At 39.4% G+C, this 23,416-nt stretch overlaps 1 protein-coding gene across 3 annotated transcripts in view; it reads right to left on the bottom strand.

Moving 5' to 3' along the window:
* Positions 1-6,645: 6,645 nt before the first annotated feature.
* Positions 6,646-23,416, bottom strand: part of STK38L (serine/threonine kinase 38 like) — a 53,214-nt gene continuing 36,443 nt past the window's right edge. For all 3 annotated transcript variants that reach the window (XM_076343445.1, XM_076343452.1, XM_076343461.1), the window contains exons 6-14: positions 22,192-22,315; positions 21,478-21,632; positions 20,510-20,612; positions 19,658-19,719; positions 17,779-17,896; positions 17,234-17,357; positions 14,291-14,386; positions 12,540-12,631; positions 6,646-10,824 (exon numbers count right to left, since the gene is read on the bottom strand). In XM_076343445.1, coding sequence (XP_076199560.1) covers positions 10,697-10,824; positions 12,540-12,631; positions 14,291-14,386; positions 17,234-17,357; positions 17,779-17,896; positions 19,658-19,719; positions 20,510-20,612; positions 21,478-21,632; positions 22,192-22,315 — 1,002 coding nt within the window. In that variant the 3' untranslated portion in view covers positions 6,646-10,696. The remainder of the gene's footprint in view (positions 10,825-12,539; positions 12,632-14,290; positions 14,387-17,233; positions 17,358-17,778; positions 17,897-19,657; positions 19,720-20,509; positions 20,613-21,477; positions 21,633-22,191; positions 22,316-23,416) is intronic.

Genomic DNA, 23,416 nt, shown 5'->3' with positions numbered 1-23,416 from the left:
ACTTTAAAAAACTTGAGAAAGTAAATCCTCACAAAATGACATGGGCAAAATCCATTTGAACACCTATGAATTTAATGTAATGTGGTGGAAGATTAGTAACTTCCCTCGTCAATGATAGAGCTGGGGAAAAAAACCCCCAGAAAACAAAGATGTGTTTCATTCATAGCTTTCTGAGATTGAGGCAGAATTTAGTTGGCTAAACTCCAAACTATAATCTTGACAACGATTACTCAGATGCAGTCCTGAACTCCGTTTGTGCCATCTTTTATACTTTGAAGCTCCCAACACATTTCACATTCGACTTGGAAGCCCCCCGTCTGTATGGGAGTGGGCAGCTCAGCATCTTGCCTGTAGCTAAGCCCAAGGGTTAGACTAAGCATGTGGAAGGGCAGAGTGGGTGAACAGCTCTAACAGAATATGCTCACCTGGCCGGGGAATCATGGGTTGCAGCTGGAGATGTTGTTGAACAAATGCAATTGCGCTACTATAACATTCTCAATGCACACCTTTTCATAAGGTACTACTTTTCCCTTGCAAATCCAACTTTTCATCTCAGAATTTTAGGTTATACGTAATCCCACAGTTACTATTGCAGTGATATATAAATTCCACCATGCTGGGTTCAGTTGGTCTTACAGAATTTGTATTGGAGAAAAGCTATTACAAACCACTTCTGCCCTAAATGAAATAAAAAGCAGTAGGAAGAGGTAAAAAACAGGAGTTAGACAGTGTTGCCATCTTTTAGAAAACAATTGTCATTAATGCACATTTGTTTTATTCATATACTACAACTGATATTGAAAAAAATTCCAAAAATTTGTTCATAGGAAACGTAAATGTCATGTTTGGCCCCGCTAAAATACTCTTTTGCCCCGGTTTTGAAGCTAAGAGCTCCCTCCTCCAGGTTTGCATCATCAGTGGACACCCAAATGTTAAGGAGATTTCAGAAGAGTGAGTCAGCCACATTGACTGAAAATGTTTCAGAGACTCAGTAACCTCAGAAAGTTGAAGATGGCCGTTGTTATAAAGCTTAGTGAGTTAAAGGTTTAAATAGCTCCAGAGAACTGTTTTAACAAACTTAGTAGCTTAACAGCTATTAAATACAAACTCTCTCCCTATGGCAACATTCAATAAGGACATTCAAAATGCAATAGTTTTGTTTTTTTTTTAAACTGACTCACCAGAAACAGAGCTCATGTACCTTATTGACATTTTATTTAATATTTTTTAGTGCAACGGTAGAAGTACTTGTAATTCAATGAACGCAGAAATTTTTGGCACTGTATGATATGTCTAGGCCAGAAAATCAGATCAATCCCTCAGCAATATTTCTGCCTGTCATGTTTTCTTCTGTGTATTTCTCATCCACACTCAATGTCACATCTCCTGGCACTTGGAGAGCTCTTATAAACATAATGCACTGCCAATTCATTAACACGGATTTTAAACATGATTTATTATACTTGTTTCTTATTCAAAGGTGGTGATTGGTCCCTTGGTTGAACATTTCATACATTTCATATATGACAGTAACTGGTGTTTATAGCATATAGTTAGCCTTGAGTCTTGGCAGAGTAGGATCCCACTTTATGTAAGGCACTGATTTTGAGTAGGCCACACTTGATATTTTTGCCCCGTTTTTAGGTGAGCACTTTCTCTTGAGTAGCTTCTAGCTATAAAATAGAGAACAGAATGCTTTATGTAAGCAGCGGATAGCCTCTTTTTTTCCAAACAGCTTATACAACAACTTGCTAAAGGTGTAAAAATAACAATCAAACCTCAGAGCAGTTAAATAATAGCCTGAGACTGGGCAGTTAAAGAAAGGTGTCTGTATTATTACTCCTTTTTCTTTTCTGTAAATGATTAATGACATCTGAAGCATAGCATGTCTTAACTGTTACACAGGACATGAAGAGCATCTAGTCAGCATTTCTCTGAAATACCATCCTGAAAAGGATGCGAATTTCTTTATGTATTTGCTGGGGCCAAGCTAGCACTCTAGCATGCACGCCACTCTTAATTAATGAGACCTATTTCAGAAGCTGAGAGTGACTGGAAAAAAGCACTCTCCTCCTCTGAGGGAATACTGAGAGGTTGACTGTGTTATTAGAGTGACTTATATTGCTTCACATAAAAACATACTTAGGTGACTGCTTAGGGCTAGCTAGCTAACTTTTTTCTACTGAAACTTAATAGCAGTAAACTGAAGTTACTCAGCATACCTGTAAATATGAATACAGATTTTTCACAGACTTCTCTTCCAGAACACAAGCGTTTATGGTTTCCCCTCAGACCACAGTATTACGTGGCTCAAAGTAATGTAAAGAACAATACCTGTGTCCTGAATCAAGTACGTTTTATAGAGTACATGTGAACAGGCTAACTAATTAGAGGAATGAATACAATTTAAAAAAAAAAAAAATTTTTAGTCTGTGGTTTGTGTTTGAAGGTCACTGGATTGCTTTTAAGGGCACCACAAGTAACTTTTTGACTTTGCTGTGAATTCTGTGCCTATGCATTAGTAAAATCTGCTATCATTTTAAAGCAAAAGTTCTTCCCCAAATCAGAGAGCCTTTTGCTTCAAAAAATATATAAATAGTATAATCATACTGTAATCAGCCAATTACAAAAATAAGCTCTTTAAAGTTATTTCCACTCAATAATTGGTACAGAAGCCCTTCAAAGAAGGAAAAAACCAGCACAAAAGAATTCAGGCATTGCCAGCAACAGGCTGTGCTATGCTGGCACAATACAGTGAGTGAAGTTGTATGGATTATGTTATGCAGAACATCAGACTGGATTGTGATAGTGATATAGTCTGGCCTTAAAGGTCTATGAATCACGGACAAATTCCTTGCATGATGAAACAAGTTTAACTTGAGAAGAGCTTCCCAATCCTACTTGCTCTCCCTCTCTGATCTCAGTATTAGAGCCAGTAGGATGAGCAATTTACTTTGTGGTTTTCTAACAAAATTAAGTCAAAAAGATTAGCATTTTCCAAAGTGCCTACGTTATTTTGGAGTCCTGGCTGGTGAGGTTTGTGCCCACAAATTAATTCACTTACTTGTAAATCTCTTACTTAAAAGTCTCTCAATTTGATGGTGCCACTTTTGATTTAAAAACAAAACAATCTTCAGTTTTTAAATAGCCTTTTCATTCCTGGCAGAAACGGGTATTTTCTGAATGCCTAACAACAGCCTAATGTCTAATGTCTCTGAAAAACAGTACTGCTCTTACAAATCTCTACACAAGGATAAATAAAGCTGCTTAGGGGGCCTGTTGAAACAAAAAGTGATTGAAATGTGCCTACGGTGCACAAGTAGCAGCCCCCAAGCTGAGTCCTACCTCTCTAGGACCAGTGAGAGCCCACCCAGTGCCTTTTCTGCTGTGGCTGAAAAAGAACAAAACCAGCTGTGAGGGCAGCGTATCTCCAAGGACAAACCACCTTTTCTCGGGTTTGTACACACCAATCTGTGAACCTCCGAGCTGCAATTGTCTCATCCATCTTGCCTGCGAAGCTCCCAACGATGCATTACATCACTGTCTGAAAGCCTTCTTGATTAAGCAGACTTGTCACCCGCAGTACAGATTCCTGATCTTTTCAAGTGTTAACAGCCTCATATTAAACAGCTGGTATAGGAACAACGCAAAGATACAGAAATGTAAACCACCTTAAACCTGTGCCACTAAGTCAAGGCAGAATTAACTGAAAAGAGAAACCGACTGTTGCACAGAGTGGGCCCATAAGTATGTCTGACATCACTCAGCAGAACTGTGCCGACTGAATGCAACACGTTCACTGTTCACTGCCTGTGAACTTCACAAATCAAGGTCATGCTGAGCCGTCTGCTTCCTAGAATATGCAAAATGCGTACTGGGGCCCAGTTCGGGTCAAATCCCACAATGATGTACTATGCTACTTCAGAAAAATGCATTTAAATAAATTGTACATTTTGCAAAGTTTCCTTGAGGCATTCGTTTAATTTTATCAGACAAAATAGGTAATATTTTCTTCCTTAATAGCAGAAGTACCCTGCAAGTCTGTCACCTTTGTATTTGAAGCCACAAGATATCCTCTTCACATACGGCTTTTCAACCAAGTGAATTCTATAGATAGTAAAATCTTGTTGTCTCATTTGTAACAAACATAAAAGCATGGCATCAGCAAACAGCTTGCTTTTGAGACCATACTTGTTCACTTCTTTCTTTGGGCTTTAGATAGGGGTCTTTCGCTGATGTCAGTGGGAGCTGGATGAGACCTCAAAGGCAGCCTGCTGGACTGAAAATCTTGAGATGTGTGTCTAGTTTACCAGTGATTCACTCCATCGTGATCAAAAAGTCACTGGAGTTCTTATCTGATCATTTGTTATTACTAAAAAGCTATATTGAAGTCAGAAGTAGACTTTGTAGGGAAATTAAGTGTCCAAGACTAGCAGAGCTATTGCAGTTTTTGATTAAGTCCTTACACTAGAGTACCTTCAAATCAGCGCTCCCATTTCGCGTCTCAAAGTTTTGTGGATGGCCACACGTGCACGGACGTGGCCCAGGGGAACGTCTCGGCACCTGCTTCCTGTTGGAGCTCCATTACCTTCACATTCCAGCCCGTACATCCACACTGAGGGGCAGATTCTGCCTAAATCCCTGGAAGGAAACAAGGTGTTGTGTAGACTTGGTGTGTATGTAACACTTGCTACCTGTGGCTGCCGTCTGTTTTTCAAAATGCGGAGCAGGGGCTCTGGTTACGCTTTTACACAACAGCTTCAAGGTCACAGCACTTAGGCTGCTGATGAGCTGTCCTCTCAACATCATTTAGTTTTTTGTGGGCAGGAAATGTAGACGCAAGGGCAAAGATTTTGTCTTTGGATGGGGGAGGATGGGCGGAGACACCTGGAGGGGAAGGAACTGCTGCCAATGGAAGGTAGACTGCCCGGGGACAGCACATACAGAGAGCACGTATTCCTAGAGGAGAGAGAAGCAGCAGCAGATGGTGGCTCACTAGAAACAGATTAAAGCAGCTGGTATGGAAACAAGATGTGGCATCAAGGGTCGGTTCAAATCAGAAACAAACTGTTCCTAGCAGAGCTCAGACTTGATTGGGAAATGAGAAACCTGGGTTACTTTCCCTCCTCAGCATGAGAAGGTTCAAGCCAACATGCCCCATTTCCCCAGAGAACAGTAAACTCCCCACTATCAAATAAGCTGGAGAGAGGTGGTGGGATTAGGTGATGAGATGAACTCTCTCTGCATGTGTAAAGATTAATTTCCCCTCACACTGACCGTAGAAGTGTTCCTGTGCAATGAAGTGTACAAATCCCGGTGCCATTAGTATTGACAGAGAATATGCTCGTTGTATTAAATATACATCGACTTGCCCTTTAACTGTGCCAACAGTTAACGTACCTGGTATCTTTCAGACGGTGACTTCTTTTAGGCAGAAGGGCATTCTGTGCGGCAGAGCCTAGCACTGCTGAACCCAGCGTGGCTGACAGGTTACAGTCTACCGGCACCCACTTTTAAAACCTGCTTTTATCTTTAAAATTCAGCTATGGGATAGGCATTTCAGAACCTCTCTGATATTTAAAATTTACATGCATGATCAGTAGAATTACCTTAAGGAAGTACATTAAGCAGTGCCTGAACTGCAAATACATCCTTGTCTAGCCCAGAGCTGGGAACTGCTATTGTCATCACTCCCAACAGCAAGAGACAAACTCTTTTGAATACTCCTCCCTTCTCTTTCCATAGGAAGATTGTCAGAAAAGACATTTTATTATCCAAAGCATAATTGTTTTGCTTACGTACAAGGCTCACTTTGTACAAGAATAAAAACATGAAAAACGCACAACAGGTATTTGCAGTATGTTTTATAAACACTGAACTATATAATATTTAAAAGTGGTTGATTTAAAAAAAAAAAAAACACATTTCTGCACATGCTGAAGGCATAGCCTTTATATTTGCCATTAAAGTGCTGTATTTTTGAGGAATACCGAGTTTGGTAATGCAAAGAGATAAAGAACTAAGCCTGCATTTCCTTATGATATGTAGTTCTGTGAGATAATATCTGGTTACTGGAAGAAAAGTGTAATCCCATTAAATAGAATTTGTAAAATTCTGTTAAAATTGTATCATTTACTGAGAGCAGCAATTCTCAAGTGGAAGGCTGTTACTCACTGGAGAGCTCCAGAGAAGGCCAGTCACCAGCTGCTGGCTCCTCTTTGCTTTCAGCTGCTCAACTCCGTAATAATTTTTTTACGTGACTATTTCACAACTGCATCTGCTGCCACTGCTCTAAACGCGAGGAGGAACGGGGAACAGTAGGGCAAAATTGTTTCTATAGTGAATCAGAGGACTCAACTGCCCGTGGAAGCCTTTCTTGAATAAATTATGGTCTACAGGGAAGAAGAAAAGTCTCTTGTGAAGAGCAATAACCATTTTAGAAGGAGCTTCACGTGACTGCAGTTGGTACAAGTTGAGTGATTTTTGCGATCGCTACTTTCTGATTGAGAGTAGCGACGTGGGTTTTCACTGTCCATGGAATTGAAAATAAAAATACACAAAATAGTGTCTCAATTCCTTAGATGCCTCCCATTCCGGAAGAGAAATAAATCCAGTACACTGGCGTGAAAAAATAAACCCAGCAACTTTACAAAAAGAATGCTACTTTTATTTTCAAATGCTGTAAAAAGCCTCATATAAATTTTTATAATGCTTCTATGTAACTTTCCCAACCACAACTAATGCAACAGTCTAGGAAAAATATAGCAGTTGCCATTTCGACTCCAAGAACGAGCTGCTGTAATATATCAACATTAAAAGGACAAGGTACAGTATGTTACAACGCTTGTAATTGCTCATATTATTGAAAAAGTGAGAGCACTTCCTAAGCATTAGAGTATAACCGGGCTAAACTGCAGTATTCCCTACTTGCTGTTGCAGAGGAGGAAAGTCACCTCTTTAGAAGGAGCCGACACAACACCCCTTGTACTGCTTATGCCCATTTGTCTTCATAGTGTGGAGAGCTTTCAGCAAGCCCCTTTGCACTTAGGTGAATTCACCCACGTCAGATGCTATTATTCCATACTGTATCCAACGGCTCAGGTGTTTAACAATTGACCTATAAAAATAACACTTATATAACTCTCCAGCAAGGCAAATTTAACAGTGCAAATGCAGTATCAACAATATTTGATTTCTGAATGCTGGCAATTTTTTTAACTCCTTTTGCACATGAAACAACCTCTGCTGATGTCCTGTACCTAAGGCCACTCACTCACGCTGACTGGAGATGGAACAAAGTGCAAAAGCTCAGCTGCGTTTCCCAATCCAAGCTTCCTCCCCAGTTTCAGGGTATTCAGATCCAGAATTTGGATTCAGGCTCACCACTTCCATCGATGCACTCAAGTTCTCCCTGCTGGAATAGGTTAACTTCCCAGCAAACCTCTGATAACAATCTGCATACACAATTCCACATTTTGACAAAAGTTAACAAAACATACTTCAAGAAAATAAATTTTCACATGGTTGTAATCATCAAGCCATTTCAGGATCTTTGGTACTCCAAGAATAAGAAAAATAAATGGCACGCTGACAAACATCGCCAAAGGAAAAAACACAACCATCCAAAGGAATAAGAGAAAAATAACATAGCAAAAGATATGTTGCACTTCCATTTTTTGAAAGCCAGTGTAGATTAACCTTCTGTTCTCTTTAATCCATTACAGTGTCACAGTTTCACCTTTAAAAAAAAATAATCTATCATCCTAAAAGCAGTAGTTAATATTTTGTTTAACTTGACTTACTGATTAAAATTATGCTATGTTAAAAAAAAAATATCAACTACCACAAGACAGGAGTTTATGCTAAATAGGCTGCAGGCTGTTTCCCTATGGATATAACTCCTTTGTGAGCACTGATATGATTAATCATCTGCAATTTTAAATGAGTATTATCTTTAGTGTTACGAATATAAGGGTTGAGCTTTTTCCCAAGTTTGTAAACCAGTATGTACAGACATAGTTGTTTAATAGATAGCTTTAAATTAAGTGTGTATTTATCTCCCCTCCCCCAAACCCCACAGGAAAAAAAAAATCACCAGTATTACTGAGCATTTGCAGTTTCCATGAAACTTATCTTGTCTTAGCAAGTTCAAGCAAAGACTTCTTTTTATATTATGCAAATAGGGTTACTGTGGTCTTTTGAAATGTGTTGTTCGCAGGAATTCCACTTCTGGTGCACATAGTGCCCCATGAATGAGATTGGAAATGAAAACTAATAAAAATTCTCTTTTGAATAGCAGTGTCCTTTGAGGCCAAATTTGCAAGCTCCTCTGTCTTGGTAGAATGGATTGAAGGCCGCAGAAAAGGAATTTCCTTTCCTGAGAAGCCTCAGAAGCTGCTAGGGCACAGGTAGAATGAAGTCTGAAAGTGTAAAGGTGGATTTAAGTGCGTTACTGTCTTTGGATGGATAACGGGTTGAGCTTCACTACATTGACAAGGCTAAAAACAACACCGGAGAATTTCTGAGGGATCTTGCCCCAACGGCAGTAAAGGGGTGTTAATTAGTGTAAGGTCTGGGAAGAAGAACTGGGAGATCAATGAGCTGTTCCCACTAAGTCCAGCATTTAGGCAAAAGTTTAGCTTAGCCGTGTTCTGATATAACACTGTATAAATTGGATGGGCCCTGAGGCACTGGCAATTCCTCTTTGGTGAGCCGGAGACTAAAATTTTTTGTAGAAATACAGTATAAAGAACAGATATTAGATGCTTGAAGGGAGACAAAATACTGGAGGAAAGACATCACTGAAGCCCTTGAGGAACCTAGTAGTTGTTGGATCAGGGAAGACTACATGCACATCAGTAAGCCACTGATGCACAGAAATCTTGCTGGTAAATGGTCTTTTATGCAGCAGATGAACACTCCAGTATGTTTTTAAAGCATACAAATAATTCAGAACAGCTGATACCATGGTGCCTAACAGCAATAAATATTTCTGTAATGGCTTTATAAATAGTCACTTCCATTTTGCTGCAAAAGCTAGTCTAATGGAGTCTTTCCTACTGTATGCCAAAACATCCTGTGCTTCACTCCGATGGGCGTTGCAGAGGTTTTAGAGTGCCTTTCACTTGCGTTCAGAGGAGGAAGACAGCAACAGTGACTCTGCTTGTCCAATTACTGGGCAATTGTTCATTGCTGTAAATCTCTTGTAACCAGAAAATGACATCAAAAATCTCTACTACATTGTGACAGATTCAAAGTACTGCAGATAATATGCTAGTACAGGCAGAGATACAGATAAATTTGCCAGCGACCAGATAATTGCAAACTGTTCGAGGAGTGCAATTCAGCCCTGAACTGCTGCTGGGCTGAGAAGCAAAACCATACCCTGCATATGGAGGGATTTCTGCTTCAGCTTCCTCGACCTAGGAGAAGGAGACCCGTCTCTGCTGTCAGTTTGTCACCGACCTGCAGACTGGGGAGAATAGCATTTAGATGCTCTGCCCAATTCAGTCGTGGTTGGTTGTGGTTCCTGGAAACTGGGCTGCAGATTCAGCTGATCCCATGGTAATCACATGGTCCACATTAGATGGAGATACTAGAAGAAGATGGAGCCCACAGGAGAGTCTGAGTCTAGTGGGGTGCTCCATTTCCTCTGGCTTGGCAGAGGCTGCTACAGGGTATTCTGGAAAGAAAAGGCTAGAGCAGGATCCCTTCTGCCTGGAACTTCTTAGGCAGACAAAAAAGAAAAAGCAATTTGATTACTTTCTAGAATATGTTTTGCACAGATAGAAGAGGCTATTTGAATTATGAGTAGCAAAACGATGATCTGCCTTACAACAGAGGCAGGAATGCGGTCCTGGAAACCCTGCCATCTTTACACGACTTAGGATCAGGGAAAAAAAAAATGCCCTTCTGTTAAAAATCTTTATCATTTTTATTCAGATTCCTTTTTTCTTCTGAAGTTGCCAACCGGTATCATCATCTTAAAATATAATACCCATCAGCTATCATTTAAAGCAGAAATACCACTAAACAGGTCACAGGGACTGTCTCACCACCACACAGAGTGGAAAAAGGAAGAAAGAGAAGAAGGGATAATTGGCTGATAGAGCCCTCCAGTGGGAGGAGCAAAGGCAGTCAGGGTACAAGTAGACCCCACAGGACACTGCTATTTAAAATAATCCAATGTTGCCACACTCATGGGGTATCTGCAGACCACAACTGGAACACCCTTGAGCAACTGCTCAGAGAATTTTGCAAATGTGGGCAATGGTTTTTTATACTGCATATCTAAAACCCACCAGGTAAGCAGTATAAGAACAATGCTGCATAAAATGATACGTTTTACTCCTGGGTGGATTAGATGGTTTACAGTACAAACAAAGCCACAGTACAGAGAGGCATAATTAACCGTTATACACACATAGGCAGTGCAGTTATAGGGATGTACGTTCCTTTTATTCCAGTACCTTTGTATAATAAAGTTAACAAAAATATTCAAATATTAAAAAAAAAAAGCCAGCTGGCACTGCCAACTAATTCCTGTAGTAGTCTTAGAAATCCTAATCCTGTAGAATTTCCTTGTGAAATTGATGCGCATCAGAGTCAATGTATTGATAACTAACGCCAAGCGGGTCTGGTGATGCAGCTACCTGAGGTTTGTATTTTTATTTCTTTTGTGGGTTTGTGTTTTGTTTCACAACTTCCCGGCTTTCATGTAGGAAGGGATCGAGCCACGCTGCGTGAGCCCTTCAAACCTCTTGTAGGTATAATTGAGGAAAACCCAGTCTTTGGATTTGTAGTCAGGTTCCGTTGTGTTTGGCACTAGAATTTAGAAACAAAAGTAAAACCAAAACAATTAAAACCAGCACTGCTTCTGAGAGGACTTTTCACAGAGCACTGACATAAACAGTCCTGAACTCATTTCTCTAGTCAGCAGAAATTCCTTGAGGAAATCCTGTTTCTAATCACGTCAGTTGCCTTTTGTCAGTGGTCTGAGAAGAGTTATAATTTCAGCATATCTCTCTAAAGTGGAAAAAGTTTTTTTTTGTTTGTTTAGGTTTTGGATTTTTTTACTATGCCTACACACCATAACAGGCTCCCATACCTTGACAGGAACCCCTAACACACCCACAGACTATACAATTACGAAAAACATAACATTTAGGATGCTCCACGCACAACAAATGCATATGTACATACAGTGTTATCCTCACCACAAACAGAAGAAAAAGATACATCCAAGTTCTCCCAAGAGAATGACACATATCACGCATATATTATTCTCCTAGGACTTCCTACCTGTTTATAGCTTCAGCGAGGCTTGTACAGCCTCCTTTTATTTTATGAACAGCCCACGTGGCTGGTGTGCTGCACACGGACATTTACTGCAGCGGGCTTCTACATTTAGCTCTCTGGTTGCTGCTTTTAGAGTTCTATAACAGTATTTTCAACTCAAGATGCCAAACACACAGATATCAAAGTTTGTATTTAGGTATCTAGATGTACAGTAACATTTTCAGTGGGTCTGAAATGCCAAAACCAATACAAATCTACTTGGCGTTATCCAAATATGGACTTAAACAGCTTAACTTAGGCACTGGAGATTGAGATTGCTTTTGCATTAAAAGGACAAACTTCCTTGCCATTAAATAAAAGCCATTTCAGAAAAAAAACCCAGCTTTTTGATAATTCTTATGGTTGTTAGCACATCTACACTTACCTGTCATCAATTAATCATTGTTATATATCTGCCTACCTTTAAGCCATTAATAATTAATTGAAAACAGTGGGAGCTGGAAGAATTTGGCATGTCAGAGAATCAAGCCTTTTATGTATAAAAATTTCCTACTACTTGCTAATAGAAATTAACAATTAAAAAAAAAAAAAACTTAAGTGATTTGCAGAGCCACTCAGGTTCATAAATCACTATGTTAAATAGTCATCTGTCTGAAAATTTTTGCCCACAAATATGTGAACATTTATGTTTGGCATGAAACTCAAAAGTCACTAAAGATCAAAAGCAAATCAGTGCATAATGTTTTACCAGAATTTTGGTTAGACAGACTGTATGGTAGAAAACTGGACTGTTTTCTGTGCTCACTATATATGCAAACCATTTTTACTAATAGATTTAACTGTTAAAATCTGTGGGCTTTTCTTTTTTCCTCCAAAGTCCTAAGGAAGTAGAAGCTATGAGAGATCATAGGTTTACATTTATATTTGAAAGAAAGTCTCTGGATCAAGTCTGTGTATTACCTTGATTAGGGTATCAGAAAAATGAATATAAACAACAACAACAAAAGCATCCGTGGAGTATATAAATCATAGAATCATTGAGGTTGGAAAAGACCTCTAAGATCATCGAGTCCAACCATCAACCCAACACCACCATGCCCACTAAACCATGTCCCTAAGCGCCTCATCTACACATCTTTTAAATACTTCCAGGGATGGTGACAAGTATTCTGTCTATGTCTGTGACAGAGTATTCTGGCATGTCATAGATAGAAATCTGGAATTTACAATGGCAGCCTCACCTGGCTGTAAAATATCAGATTCAGGAAATTCATCGAAGTTGGAAGTGTCATCAATACTTTTGATTTCTATAGGGATTGCAGCTGGTCTTTCCCTGCAAATAGAAATAAATGCCAGAATAGTGAATGCTAGGAAAAGATACATTAAGTTCTGGTTTTGTTTAATTTAGCTTTTTACAGTTACAACATCCCTTTAATTTAAAGCACAAAGGTTCCACTGAGTCCATCAGAGATGTATCTGACTTGCCTGTTTGCTGACATCATGGGGAGATTTATTGGTTTCCTATCTAGCATTAGAATCTTCTTGGCAAACTTGGGGAAAACATAATTTTCCCATTAACTGAAACAGCATTCCACACTTACCTGTCATATAGCTATCGCTACGATCTTGGTTGTCACCAAGAACCACTGTGGTTACCTTCGTTTCATAAACCCAGCCTACCCAGCCAAGCAGGATTTTACTTGCATTTGGAGCCATCAGATGTGTTGCTTTACAATTCCAGCGCTCATCAGCCTGGACCTCATCCAAATACCTTTTGACTGTAGCTCCTATTTCTGACACTCAGTCGCCAGTATCTCTCATCCAAAATGAGTTGGCTCTAACATGTTACTGCTTATTAGCTTAACAATTAGGCAGCCCTTTAAGAAGTTTGAAGGTGGCTTTCGAAGTTGCTTAAGTGATCTGTCCCACGAAAGCGTTCAAACTGGAACATGGCACTGTGGGAAAGTCATTAATTTACACCTGTAAACTTACTACGCTTGTAATTATTACAATTACAATTAAATCCACTTCTGGGTGGAACAGGGAAACCATTTTGCCAGGCTGCCAAATGTGGCACGAACAGATATGTTACTGCTTTTGCTGCTTATTAATGTCTCCCACACTGAAAATAAGTTAAACGAGGCTTTGTGCACCAGAGGAAATGAGAAGTACAAAAGCTGGACAATGACACGCCCACAATATGGATTTTCATGTAGAAAACTGTAGTATTACTGAAAGAGCAGACTACCTCAAACCTGAAAGAGCTGATCAGTAACTTTCAGTTGAAATGATGGCATCTGTGGGGCCACCAAAGTCTGCTCTAAGGGTGTTACCACTTTGAGTATGTGCAGATGTAGCTCAGCAGCTGCAGGCACAAGCTCAGACTGGAACTGCACAGCTGCCTCGGCCGGGTGCTCTACCCAGGCTTGGCCCAGCAGAATTTGGCCACAGAGGCTGCGACTCTGAGGTGAGTCAGTGCCTCTGCCCAGCACTCTGTGGACATTCCGGTTCACTCAGCTGTAGTATCTGCAGCGTGCAGTAAAGACATGCCCTGTGTTTTCCTCCTGCTTGCTGCCTCTCCTCTTCATTCATCTATTTCCCCTGCATTTTTAGAATAGAGTTTGCTTTTCTTGTGCTCCTATTACAAAAAAGTCAATTATAGCAACAGCTGCAGAGCCCATTACTACTGGAAGAAGAGCTCTCTGCTGGTATCAGAGCATATACATCAGGAATAACACAGCCACCCTTCCACAATTTCTTTCCATCCTGGGCACTCTTGGGGCATCTCAAGACAGTTAAACTCTGATCAGATCTATGAATGTCAGCAAGGCCTGAAAACCTTCGCTGTCACCCACCTACTGCCAGTAGCTGCCTTTTAAAATAAAGATAAATTGGAAATAATTATCCTTGACATCATAGTACATGAAATTCTTACTTTCATGGCTTTTATTCTCTCTATAAAATGTGTGTGTGTATATGTATATATACATACCTGATATGTCCCCAGTCCACTCCTTCAAAAAACGGATGACTTTTTATTTCCTCTACTCCATTACTACCAATTCTATTTTCTGAGTCAATACAAAACCTAAAAAAGTGGAAAAAATAAAGGGAATGTTACGATAAATGCAGACAGAAGCAAGAGCAAATAAAACTACTGTGGTATCCTGTATCAGGAATTTGAGGAAGTTCTTTCAAATTGTTCCATCGCTTGGGGTAACATAAAAGCAGCCCGTTGCATCTAGGAGGGAAGGGAAATAGTAGAAGCAGAATATTATTAGAGTCCCAAAACAAAAAGCTATGACGACAGTAACTTACACCTTTTCTAAACTGTTGCATCCCCATCTTCAAGGTTTGTGAAAAGTTGCTGCAAGCTCTAGCCTTGGAAGATTAGTTTGGAGTGGAGGCTTAAGTCCCTACCACTGAAAGCTCCTCTGCATGTTCTCAACTATTTAAAATCCATGTTTCAAAATCAAACTAACAGGAACAGATACACTTCATGAAATAGGACTACTCTCCGATGTCACACTTTGGAACTACAATGAGCCAGACACATTCAAAACATGCCATGTCCCTATTCTCCCTGTCACCCCCGCCTCCCTCTCCTTAGAGGTCCAGGTGCTGGTGGTACAAAGACCCAAGGCCTACTTCTGATATGGCCCAGCTGCATAACCTTGGCTCAGACTCCAGAATAAATTGTCAATTTATGAGAAGCAGCTGTGAGAAAGTCCATAGCATCAAGTAAAAAGAAAAAGGTGAAACTAGAGACAGAGATAGGATTGCTGAGACGGGGACTGTTACCTGCTTAAGTGGGCAGGAGGAAAAACACCAACAAGGAAAAGTATAAAATCCTAAAGAAGAAAAAAATAGGAAGGTAGAAGCTCTCTGACAGCAACTCAGTGACATCAGGATTTGTTCCAGGGAGCAGCAGAGGCTGACCCTTCTCCTCTGGACTGACGCCTGCCTGGACCGATGCCTAGCTGGCTGGAAAAGACTCTGAAGTATCTCATCAAGGAGATGGTGAGCATACCAATGCTTAGCCTAGGAGTTCATTAAATCCTAGCTATCTTTTGTATGTGTTAGCAAAGATATAACTGCTTTATATTTTTACACTGTCCTTGCAGTCTCTTTGAGGATGGCAAAAGGTGTCAACAGTGACACGAAGAGGGAGGTTTACAATAACAGGAAAAAACGCCCATGTCAAACAAAAAGCTTGGTCTTGCCAAGTGTGGAGTCACCTGACGACCTCCTGGAAATGGGGAGTACTTGGTAGCATGGGGATGTGGGCCTCCTGTTGCTCTAAAAGTCAGTTGGCCTTTGTTAAATGAAATCCTGTTTGCCTAAATGAGCAAAGCCTCTGGTTGTTGATTTAGTTATCCTGAACTCATAATCTCTCCACACGATCACATCATCCAGATTCCCAAGGCACTTTTCACATCAATACATTGCAATACAAAAAAGGTCACCTTCTCGCTAGTTAGTGAAATTTTCAGCAGGTAATTTAGTAACGTAGCAAGTTAGGCTATAAACTGTCTCCAATTACAATCTGTAATGTTCTTTTACTTGTAGTTGGGTGTCACTTGGGAAAAGAAAAAAACTGCTTGTATTTCCACTGCAGCCCAGCCAGTTGGTTGATGCCAAGTACTAACAATAGACCTCAAACCTTCTAACAACAGTTAACCAGACCAGGTCTCAGGATTTGTCAGGCTTTGAACCTGAGCTTATTTTAGTTTGGTTTTATCTGTATCCATAAAAATAAAGAAACTTTAGCTTTGTCTGCAACTTCCTTTAAGTTGAAATATATGTTGTCTAACTTGTCCAAGTTGTATTGGACAAAGTACCCAATGGCCAGGTGTTTGTTGCCTGACCTGCTGTTTTGACCTCATTTTAGTAAATTGTCTATAACTAAAGATGTTTTACCCTAATTTAAATCCTTCCATATATGAAGAAAAACTAATAAATTCAAGTTAGTAATTGTATAAGTAAATTCATGAGCAAGACATGTTAACAAATGAACTGCCTGAAATATCTAAAAATGCCCCAAACACAGCCAAGACTGAGGAGGAAGAAATCCGCAGCAGCAACACACTACTCTTTCCAGCAAAGATCTCAGGATGCTGACAGCATGCAGGAAAGGTTAAGTGGAACACTAGAGAAATAGATACTGAAAACGTACTAAAACTGTTATACACAAGCTATTAATGAGGATTAGCAATAATTAAATAATTTGAACTGTTAGTATCACTGTAACTGGATTAAGAATAACTGTTTGTTGTATTTGTTATGTTTGTTGTATGCAACTGGAGCACTGCTTGGACTCATAATAAAACTCTAGTTCTTGGCTCTGTCTATGAAGTATATTCCCCTTTTTGCCTGTAACAAAATTGTGTAAGCTTGTAATACTATCTTTGGGGAAAAAATAATAATAATAAAAAAAAATATCAAAGCCAAAAACCACATCCCCTCCAAACCTCCCAGGACAAGAGAGCATTTCTGCCTGACCTTGACACCAAAACCCCTCGCAAAAACTTCAATGCAAATTGAATGGATTAAAAACTGTCATTTTGGAAAAAGTGAGTAAATCAAAAACATCCAAAGATTTCTGTTCAGTGCGTTAAATGCTGGCGAGCGGTTATTTTCTAGTTCCCTCTGAAAAGAGAAAAATTGTGTGTTAATCACTTTTTTCCTTCTTTTTTTCAGTCTGCTCTGTTTCTCCTAATACTGTGGTACAAATCAAGATTATTACAGCTTATTCCTTCATGTTAAACAAATGGCAAAGGGAAAAAGACTAAAAAAAAATCCATCAAGGGTGGCGACACAGAAGAAACCAACTTTTCCTCCAATCTAAAGCTTCCTTCATGCAGAACAGAAAGTTAACCTAATGGAAGACGACTATGTCTGGGTGAGTGGCCAGAAGTGGGCTTTTGTTACTGACCTTAGAATTAAATCCTTTGCTTTCTCTGAAATGGGCACCTCTGGAGGAAATACCAACGTTTCTTTCCAGTTCATAACTTTCCTGTAAGTCTCTTGCGGCGTTTCTGAGCAGAAAGGTGGATACCCTGCACAAACAAATAGAAAAATTAACAAGCTTTTCCCAGAAGAGGAAAGTGACCTGGGCCTCTGCTTTTGCCACTATGGCTCCCAAATCTAACAAGTAGTACTAGCCAAAAGTTTTCTCTTTTGTAATGCAACACTAAAGGTTATTTCGTTACTTCCAAGTAACGAGACTGAACTTCAACAACGTTTAATAGCGAACAGTTATTCACTGAAACAACTAACTAAGGCATCATCTCTTGCTGTCTTCTTGGAAAGGTGGGAGGACTTCAAAGTTTTCTGGAAGCTGAATTTGGGGCTTATTTCAGGCAGAACTGAATGAAATTCTGGTACCTCCACTATGCAGGGGATCAGACTCGGTGAACTAATGGACCCTGTTACCTTTGAACCTTTTGAATGACTCTTAAGTTGGGCTCTTCAACATACCTATGAGCATTTCATACATAATCACTCCCAAAGACCACCAGTCACACAGCTTGTTATACCCAGTCTGCATAAATACTTCTGGTGCAATATAGTCTGGGGTTCCAACAGTAGAATATGCCTGGAAAAAAAGAATGAACTCCTTAAAAGATAAATACTAGGTTTTTACACATTGCAAAACCTTTTCCTGGGGATTCACATATAGGATCTTGTTATTTGGATGGACAAGAATGCTTAATTTGAGAATTCACAGTATCTAAAATCCCAAAAACATTATTCTTTTACATGGGTAAGCAGAGAGAACCTTGAAAGTAAATGGAAATCATCCTCCTAAATGTGACAAAATCATAGACTATTCCCACTGCAATATCAGAAAGTCATCTTAGCTAAAGTTTCAGGTAGCCGCATTACTAAAATACCTGAAAAGTCCTGTTGTTGTAGTTGTTTGTTTTTTTGGGGTTTTTTGGGTTTTTTTTAATGGGATAACCAGTGGTAGATTCCCATGTGTGACACTCATGATACACTAGCTGTTCCATGTATTACCTTGTCTTTATTGCAAAATTAAATTTGAGCTTTTACTGGACGCAGGCTCCATCCTTTTAGCCATTTAAATGTGCAGCCTAGATGATTCTGGCTAATGACTAAATCTTGAGCTATTTGGGAATTTCTCTTTACTGCTGGAAAATTGTGCATGGGGTGGGGGGGAAGAAAAAAAAAAAACAAAACCCAACAAAACCCCACAAAACCAAAAAAGTCCACCAAAACCAGTTTTGCCAGAAAAATCTTTTACTTTCATTTGTCTGACCAGAAACAAAATACTTCATTTTATTGAACAGAGCTGACACGTTTAGTTTTGAACCAATGGAAAACCAAGAATATGGTTCCTTTTCAAATAGTGTCGATACAAGTTGTCATTTTGGCCTTTTATTCTCTCTGTTGGACTGTCTCATGATTCATCTAGCTTCACCACACAGTTCTGCCATGTCAGTCTTTACTGACCTGGAGATGTAGTCTTTTCAGGGATCTAACTCCAAGCAGGAGTAAGGGTGTGAAATACAGCCCCTATGAGGCAGCACGGTTGCAATGTAATCTCATTATGTCTCATGAGGAAAGAAAAAACAACCCAAAAGCTTTTTGGGAATACTGCAGCATATCACTTTTTAAACAGAGTGTGCAAAATAAGAAGTTCCAAAATTTGAAAACTGAGGTTTTTGCAACTGCTTTTTGGTGAAAATCACGAGCAGGGCTGAAATTCTGAAATCTCTTGGCTGACAGATACTTTCCCTTGATTCAGTTAATGCCAGAGCTCCCTTTATTACTTGACTTCTCTTCAATTTTAAACCCAGGCTGCGGCACTCCAGTGCCAATACCTTTCACTGCCTTTCCATCATATTCTCGTTCAGCAGGAAAAACAAGTTTTCCCCACAATTCTCTGAAAAAGAACCACGCAGCTATGCATCTTCTTGCGACACTGAACTGCAGGAATTAAACCCAGGAGCTCATGCACAGTGTCGATACCAGGTCAGTCTAGGAGACAAACTCAAGATACAGCTTTGCTAAGCGGCTGCTGACACCTGAGGTTAGTTAGTCCAGATGCTCATAAGGGAAACAAAGGCATAGAGAAGAGCAGGGTCTTGCTAGTCACAGCTCTGAAAACAGACAGACAAAGCAACCCTGATCTCTGAGCTATTCCACAACCGGAATCACTAAACCACCTTCTTTTGAGTTATTTGCAATTTTGGGAGCTTGAACAGCGACATCTATAAGGGATGAGGGCCTTTCAGTTTTTAAAAACCAGCAGCGTTAATGCTGAGTTTTTATTTAACGTTTTCTGTAAATAGCTTAAAAGAAGAAAAAATTATACATAATTTTATTAACTCACCAGCTGTCGCCTGTTCTTCTTCCATGTTTCTGCTTTTCTCTTTGAGTTCATATTCTGAAATGCTAATTTACAAAATAGTTATTAGATAATAAATGCATTTGTGAGAATTAAAAGAAAAGATTGATAACATTCTGTTTTCAAAGAATAACTATTTTGTATCTTTAGAATGCTTTAGTCTAGAAACAAATACTTGATTATAACTGGAGATGGGAAAATGAATAACTACTGTCCAATATGCAGCTGAAACTCATGTAAGTAGGACACACGATCAGCAATTCTAAATTAGAACTTGCTAAAAGTTTTACAGATTGATCTGAGATCAGCAGCACTTATTGTTGCAGCTGGCAATGTATATTCAGCTACGGGCGATGTTTTTTTAAGCAAGAAGTGAGGAATCCAAAAAGAGCTGCAGAGGAATTTTACATTTGTAGAATAAAGCACTAATGTGGATGTGTCACCAAGGCATGTTAATAAACAATTCTACTCTTATGAAAAGCTTCATGAGATTGTCACTGACTTCAGTAAGTCGGCACATGAAACCTATGTCCCTTCCAAAAGGGTGTTTCTGTAACTTCACTAACATTGTTATGAAAAATACATTAAAATATAGATACATTACATTATGTATATTTGTATCTGTGTACAAATGTGCAAAAATACATTAACACTGCGGAAATCATAATTTCTTTCCTGTGAAATGCTTCCATGTCCTGGGGAACATGCATTTCCAGTTTTCCAACTAAATGCAATCAGCCTGACCAATCTTGCTTAACCCAGCAGAAATAAATTATGATGTGGCATAGCTGCAGCTCAAAACTATTTAAATGTTTAACTAGGACACCTTATACTTACAGAAGTCACTCGGTGGGTTGTGTGTAAGGTTCCTGTAGAACTCTGTTCTGTGAGCTTTCTTTAAACCCGTGCATAGCCCAAAATCAGACAGTTTTACATGACCCTAAAAAAATCAGAGAAGATAAAAAACATGATTTAGAAAGATAGTGCTCGAAAAAGAATGTTTTAGTAACTGCACTTGCCTTCTCAGGCCATCATGGACTCGCACAGGACTACCTAATCCAGGACAAGTAGGCAAATAATGACTGACTCTTGATGTACTGCAGGAGTGTGTTTTCTCTCAAAAGGGTTATCGCCCCCTGGGAATGGTTACATCTGCAATTCTGCAACAGCTGAGGGCAGACAGTTTGCCTGGTTTTTGTTTTGAACTGGATAACACTGAGACTGAAAAAGCCTCCAGGACAAAATTCCTTTGTTTTGTTTTGATGGCAACTTGTTTTTAATCAGGTTTCCAGACATCAGTGCTAGATGGTCTACAGATTTGTGTACGATGCTTACTGGGTCCATTTCATGGCTCGCTATAGTCAGTCTAACAGACAGAGTGTTTCCACTGGTGAGTGGGTAATAAAACAAATGAGATAACTGCAGAAATTAATGCTAAATAATCAGTTCGTCTGAATGTTTCTTGCTTTCCTTCGTCTTGAAGTAACTAAGCATATCAGTTTTTAATGTGTATGAATATGAGCGTCTGGACACCCTAAGTGGGACTTCTCACTTCAAAGGCTTTCCTTAAAAGCCTTAAAAGGGTTAAAAGGCATTCCAACAAAAAACAAGAGCAGTTTTGCTTTGTTTTAAATATACTAGTCTTCTACAAGAAAAAGAGAATGACCACTTTCTGCCTTTACTCCAGCTAGTTTAAAATCACCGGTGTGGCACTACTGGTTCCCACCGATTAGCACCACTATAAATGGCATTCTCCGCAGACTGAGATGTTTAAAGCATAGGCAGTTTACATGCACATGACATGCCTTAGCATCCAGCAGAAGGTTATCTGGTTTAATATCTCTGTGGATGAATCCCAGCTGGTGAATAGCATCTATGGCCAGCACAGTTTCAGAAATGTAAAACTGCGTCTCCTCTTCTGATAAGGTGTCTTTCTTCATTAGTAAGGTCATCATGTCACCTAAGCGAAGAGCAGAAAATACAGCTTAGAAATCAGAACATTTTAATCACAAGACTAATTCTACGTGAAACCCCAGTAGAATCCAAATCTAACCTTGTAGCTGGCCTTATAGCTACTAATTATAAAACTATTCCTGCAAGGACCTACAAACCCAACATACTTTTTTAGTAAACTGGATGTAAAACTGTTGAAAATCCTAGATAGGAATTTTAATGGGATAGCCCAGGAAGATACAGTGAATTTTAGTGCATAATACATGTATTGCATGTCTTTACTAGCTTTGTGTATTGCATGTATTTACTAGCTTCAGCAGTAAAAAGCAGAACGTTGGATCAGAATAATTATTTAATCCAAGTCTGTTTTAACACCCCTCCATAACCTTTCTCCTTCCCCTAAAAATCCGGAGTGGTTACATTACTGGGACTTCATTTAAAACAACATTAAAATTTTTTATTATAACAAATTACACAGCATGCTTGTTTCTAACATTTTGTGAAGCTGACAACAAAAGCCAAGGAAGAAGTACTTCTATCACCTAACACCACAACATACAGCTTACCTCCAGGTAAGAACTCCATGATCAGGTAAAGATTTCTTTTATCCTGAAAGCTGTAAAACATTTTCACTACCCAGGCTCCATCCGCTTCAACCAAAATATCTCTTTCTGCTCGGATATGGGCCACCTAAAATTTTTTTACAAATACTATTATTAAAGGACAATTTAAATATTTCAACAACGAATGCCGTATTATAGTCCTAGTCCTACAATATATTTTCATGATCATATATTTTCCTACAATATGATTTCATGATCTTGATATTTCAAGATCATTTTCATGATCTTTAATGAAGAAACTATTTTTCATACTCATATTTTTCATAGTTTTTTACTAGATCCTACAAAGTCCTCAATAAATACCCAGCAGAAACCCACAGAAGTCAACTCAATAACTGTTCACACAACTTTCCAGAAGCAGTCTCTAGAAACACAAAACATAGCTTGTTAAGCTGTTTCTGTTTGTTTGGAAAGAACTGAAAAAGCTGGTGGAAAAGTGCAATTCCCTTTTTTACTATGCCCTAAAATGAAATAGGAACATTCGAAAAAATTAGAGCTGACCATCACAGAGCTTTATACAGTACTGCAAGCTCAGACAAAAATATAATGTGCAAGTCAAGATGCAAATACTGACAAAATTATTGGAAAAGGCCAGAGCGGGTCTTAAAGAATGCAAGAACCAAGAGGTAAAATGGTAGATGCATTATGATTACTGTCAGAAGTTACCAGATTTCTCATATACGTATACAAAGAAACAAAAAACTAATAGCTACCTCTACACAGATATCTCACAGTTTAAGCTTGGCAAGATAAGCCTGGGGAATCTTCTCTAGCAAGGGTGACAGAGTGCCTAAACTAATTACTTCCTGCAAAACCCGATTCCTTCAACACTGTGAAAAGAGAGAAATGCCTGATTTACGTTATGGTGAACTACTGCCTAGTTCCCAAACCCACACTGTACATGCTGCTGATGGTGCGTGAACCCCTTCCAGATGGTACACGGAGACTGGTCCTGCGTGTGTACACGGCGAACCTTACTTGAACTGCACGGCAAGTGCATTGGCCAAGTGGGAACAGGGCTGGGATGAGTTTCAGCCCTTACAGATGACGGCAGGTAGCAGTGAGCGCAGTGGCTAGTATTAAAGCAGTGCAAAAATGGTAAGGGTCTTGGGCTATTTAAGGGGGGAGAAAAGGGAAGAGAAGATGGAGCCATTCCTCCAAGCGATGT

Source organism: Aptenodytes patagonicus, chromosome 1 (assembly GCF_965638725.1).
Source record: "Aptenodytes patagonicus chromosome 1, bAptPat1.pri.cur, whole genome shotgun sequence".
Taxonomy (NCBI): domain Eukaryota; kingdom Metazoa; phylum Chordata; class Aves; order Sphenisciformes; family Spheniscidae; genus Aptenodytes; species Aptenodytes patagonicus.
Note: the sequence above shows the minus strand (reverse complement) of the source record. Positions and strands in the feature narration are given on the sequence as shown.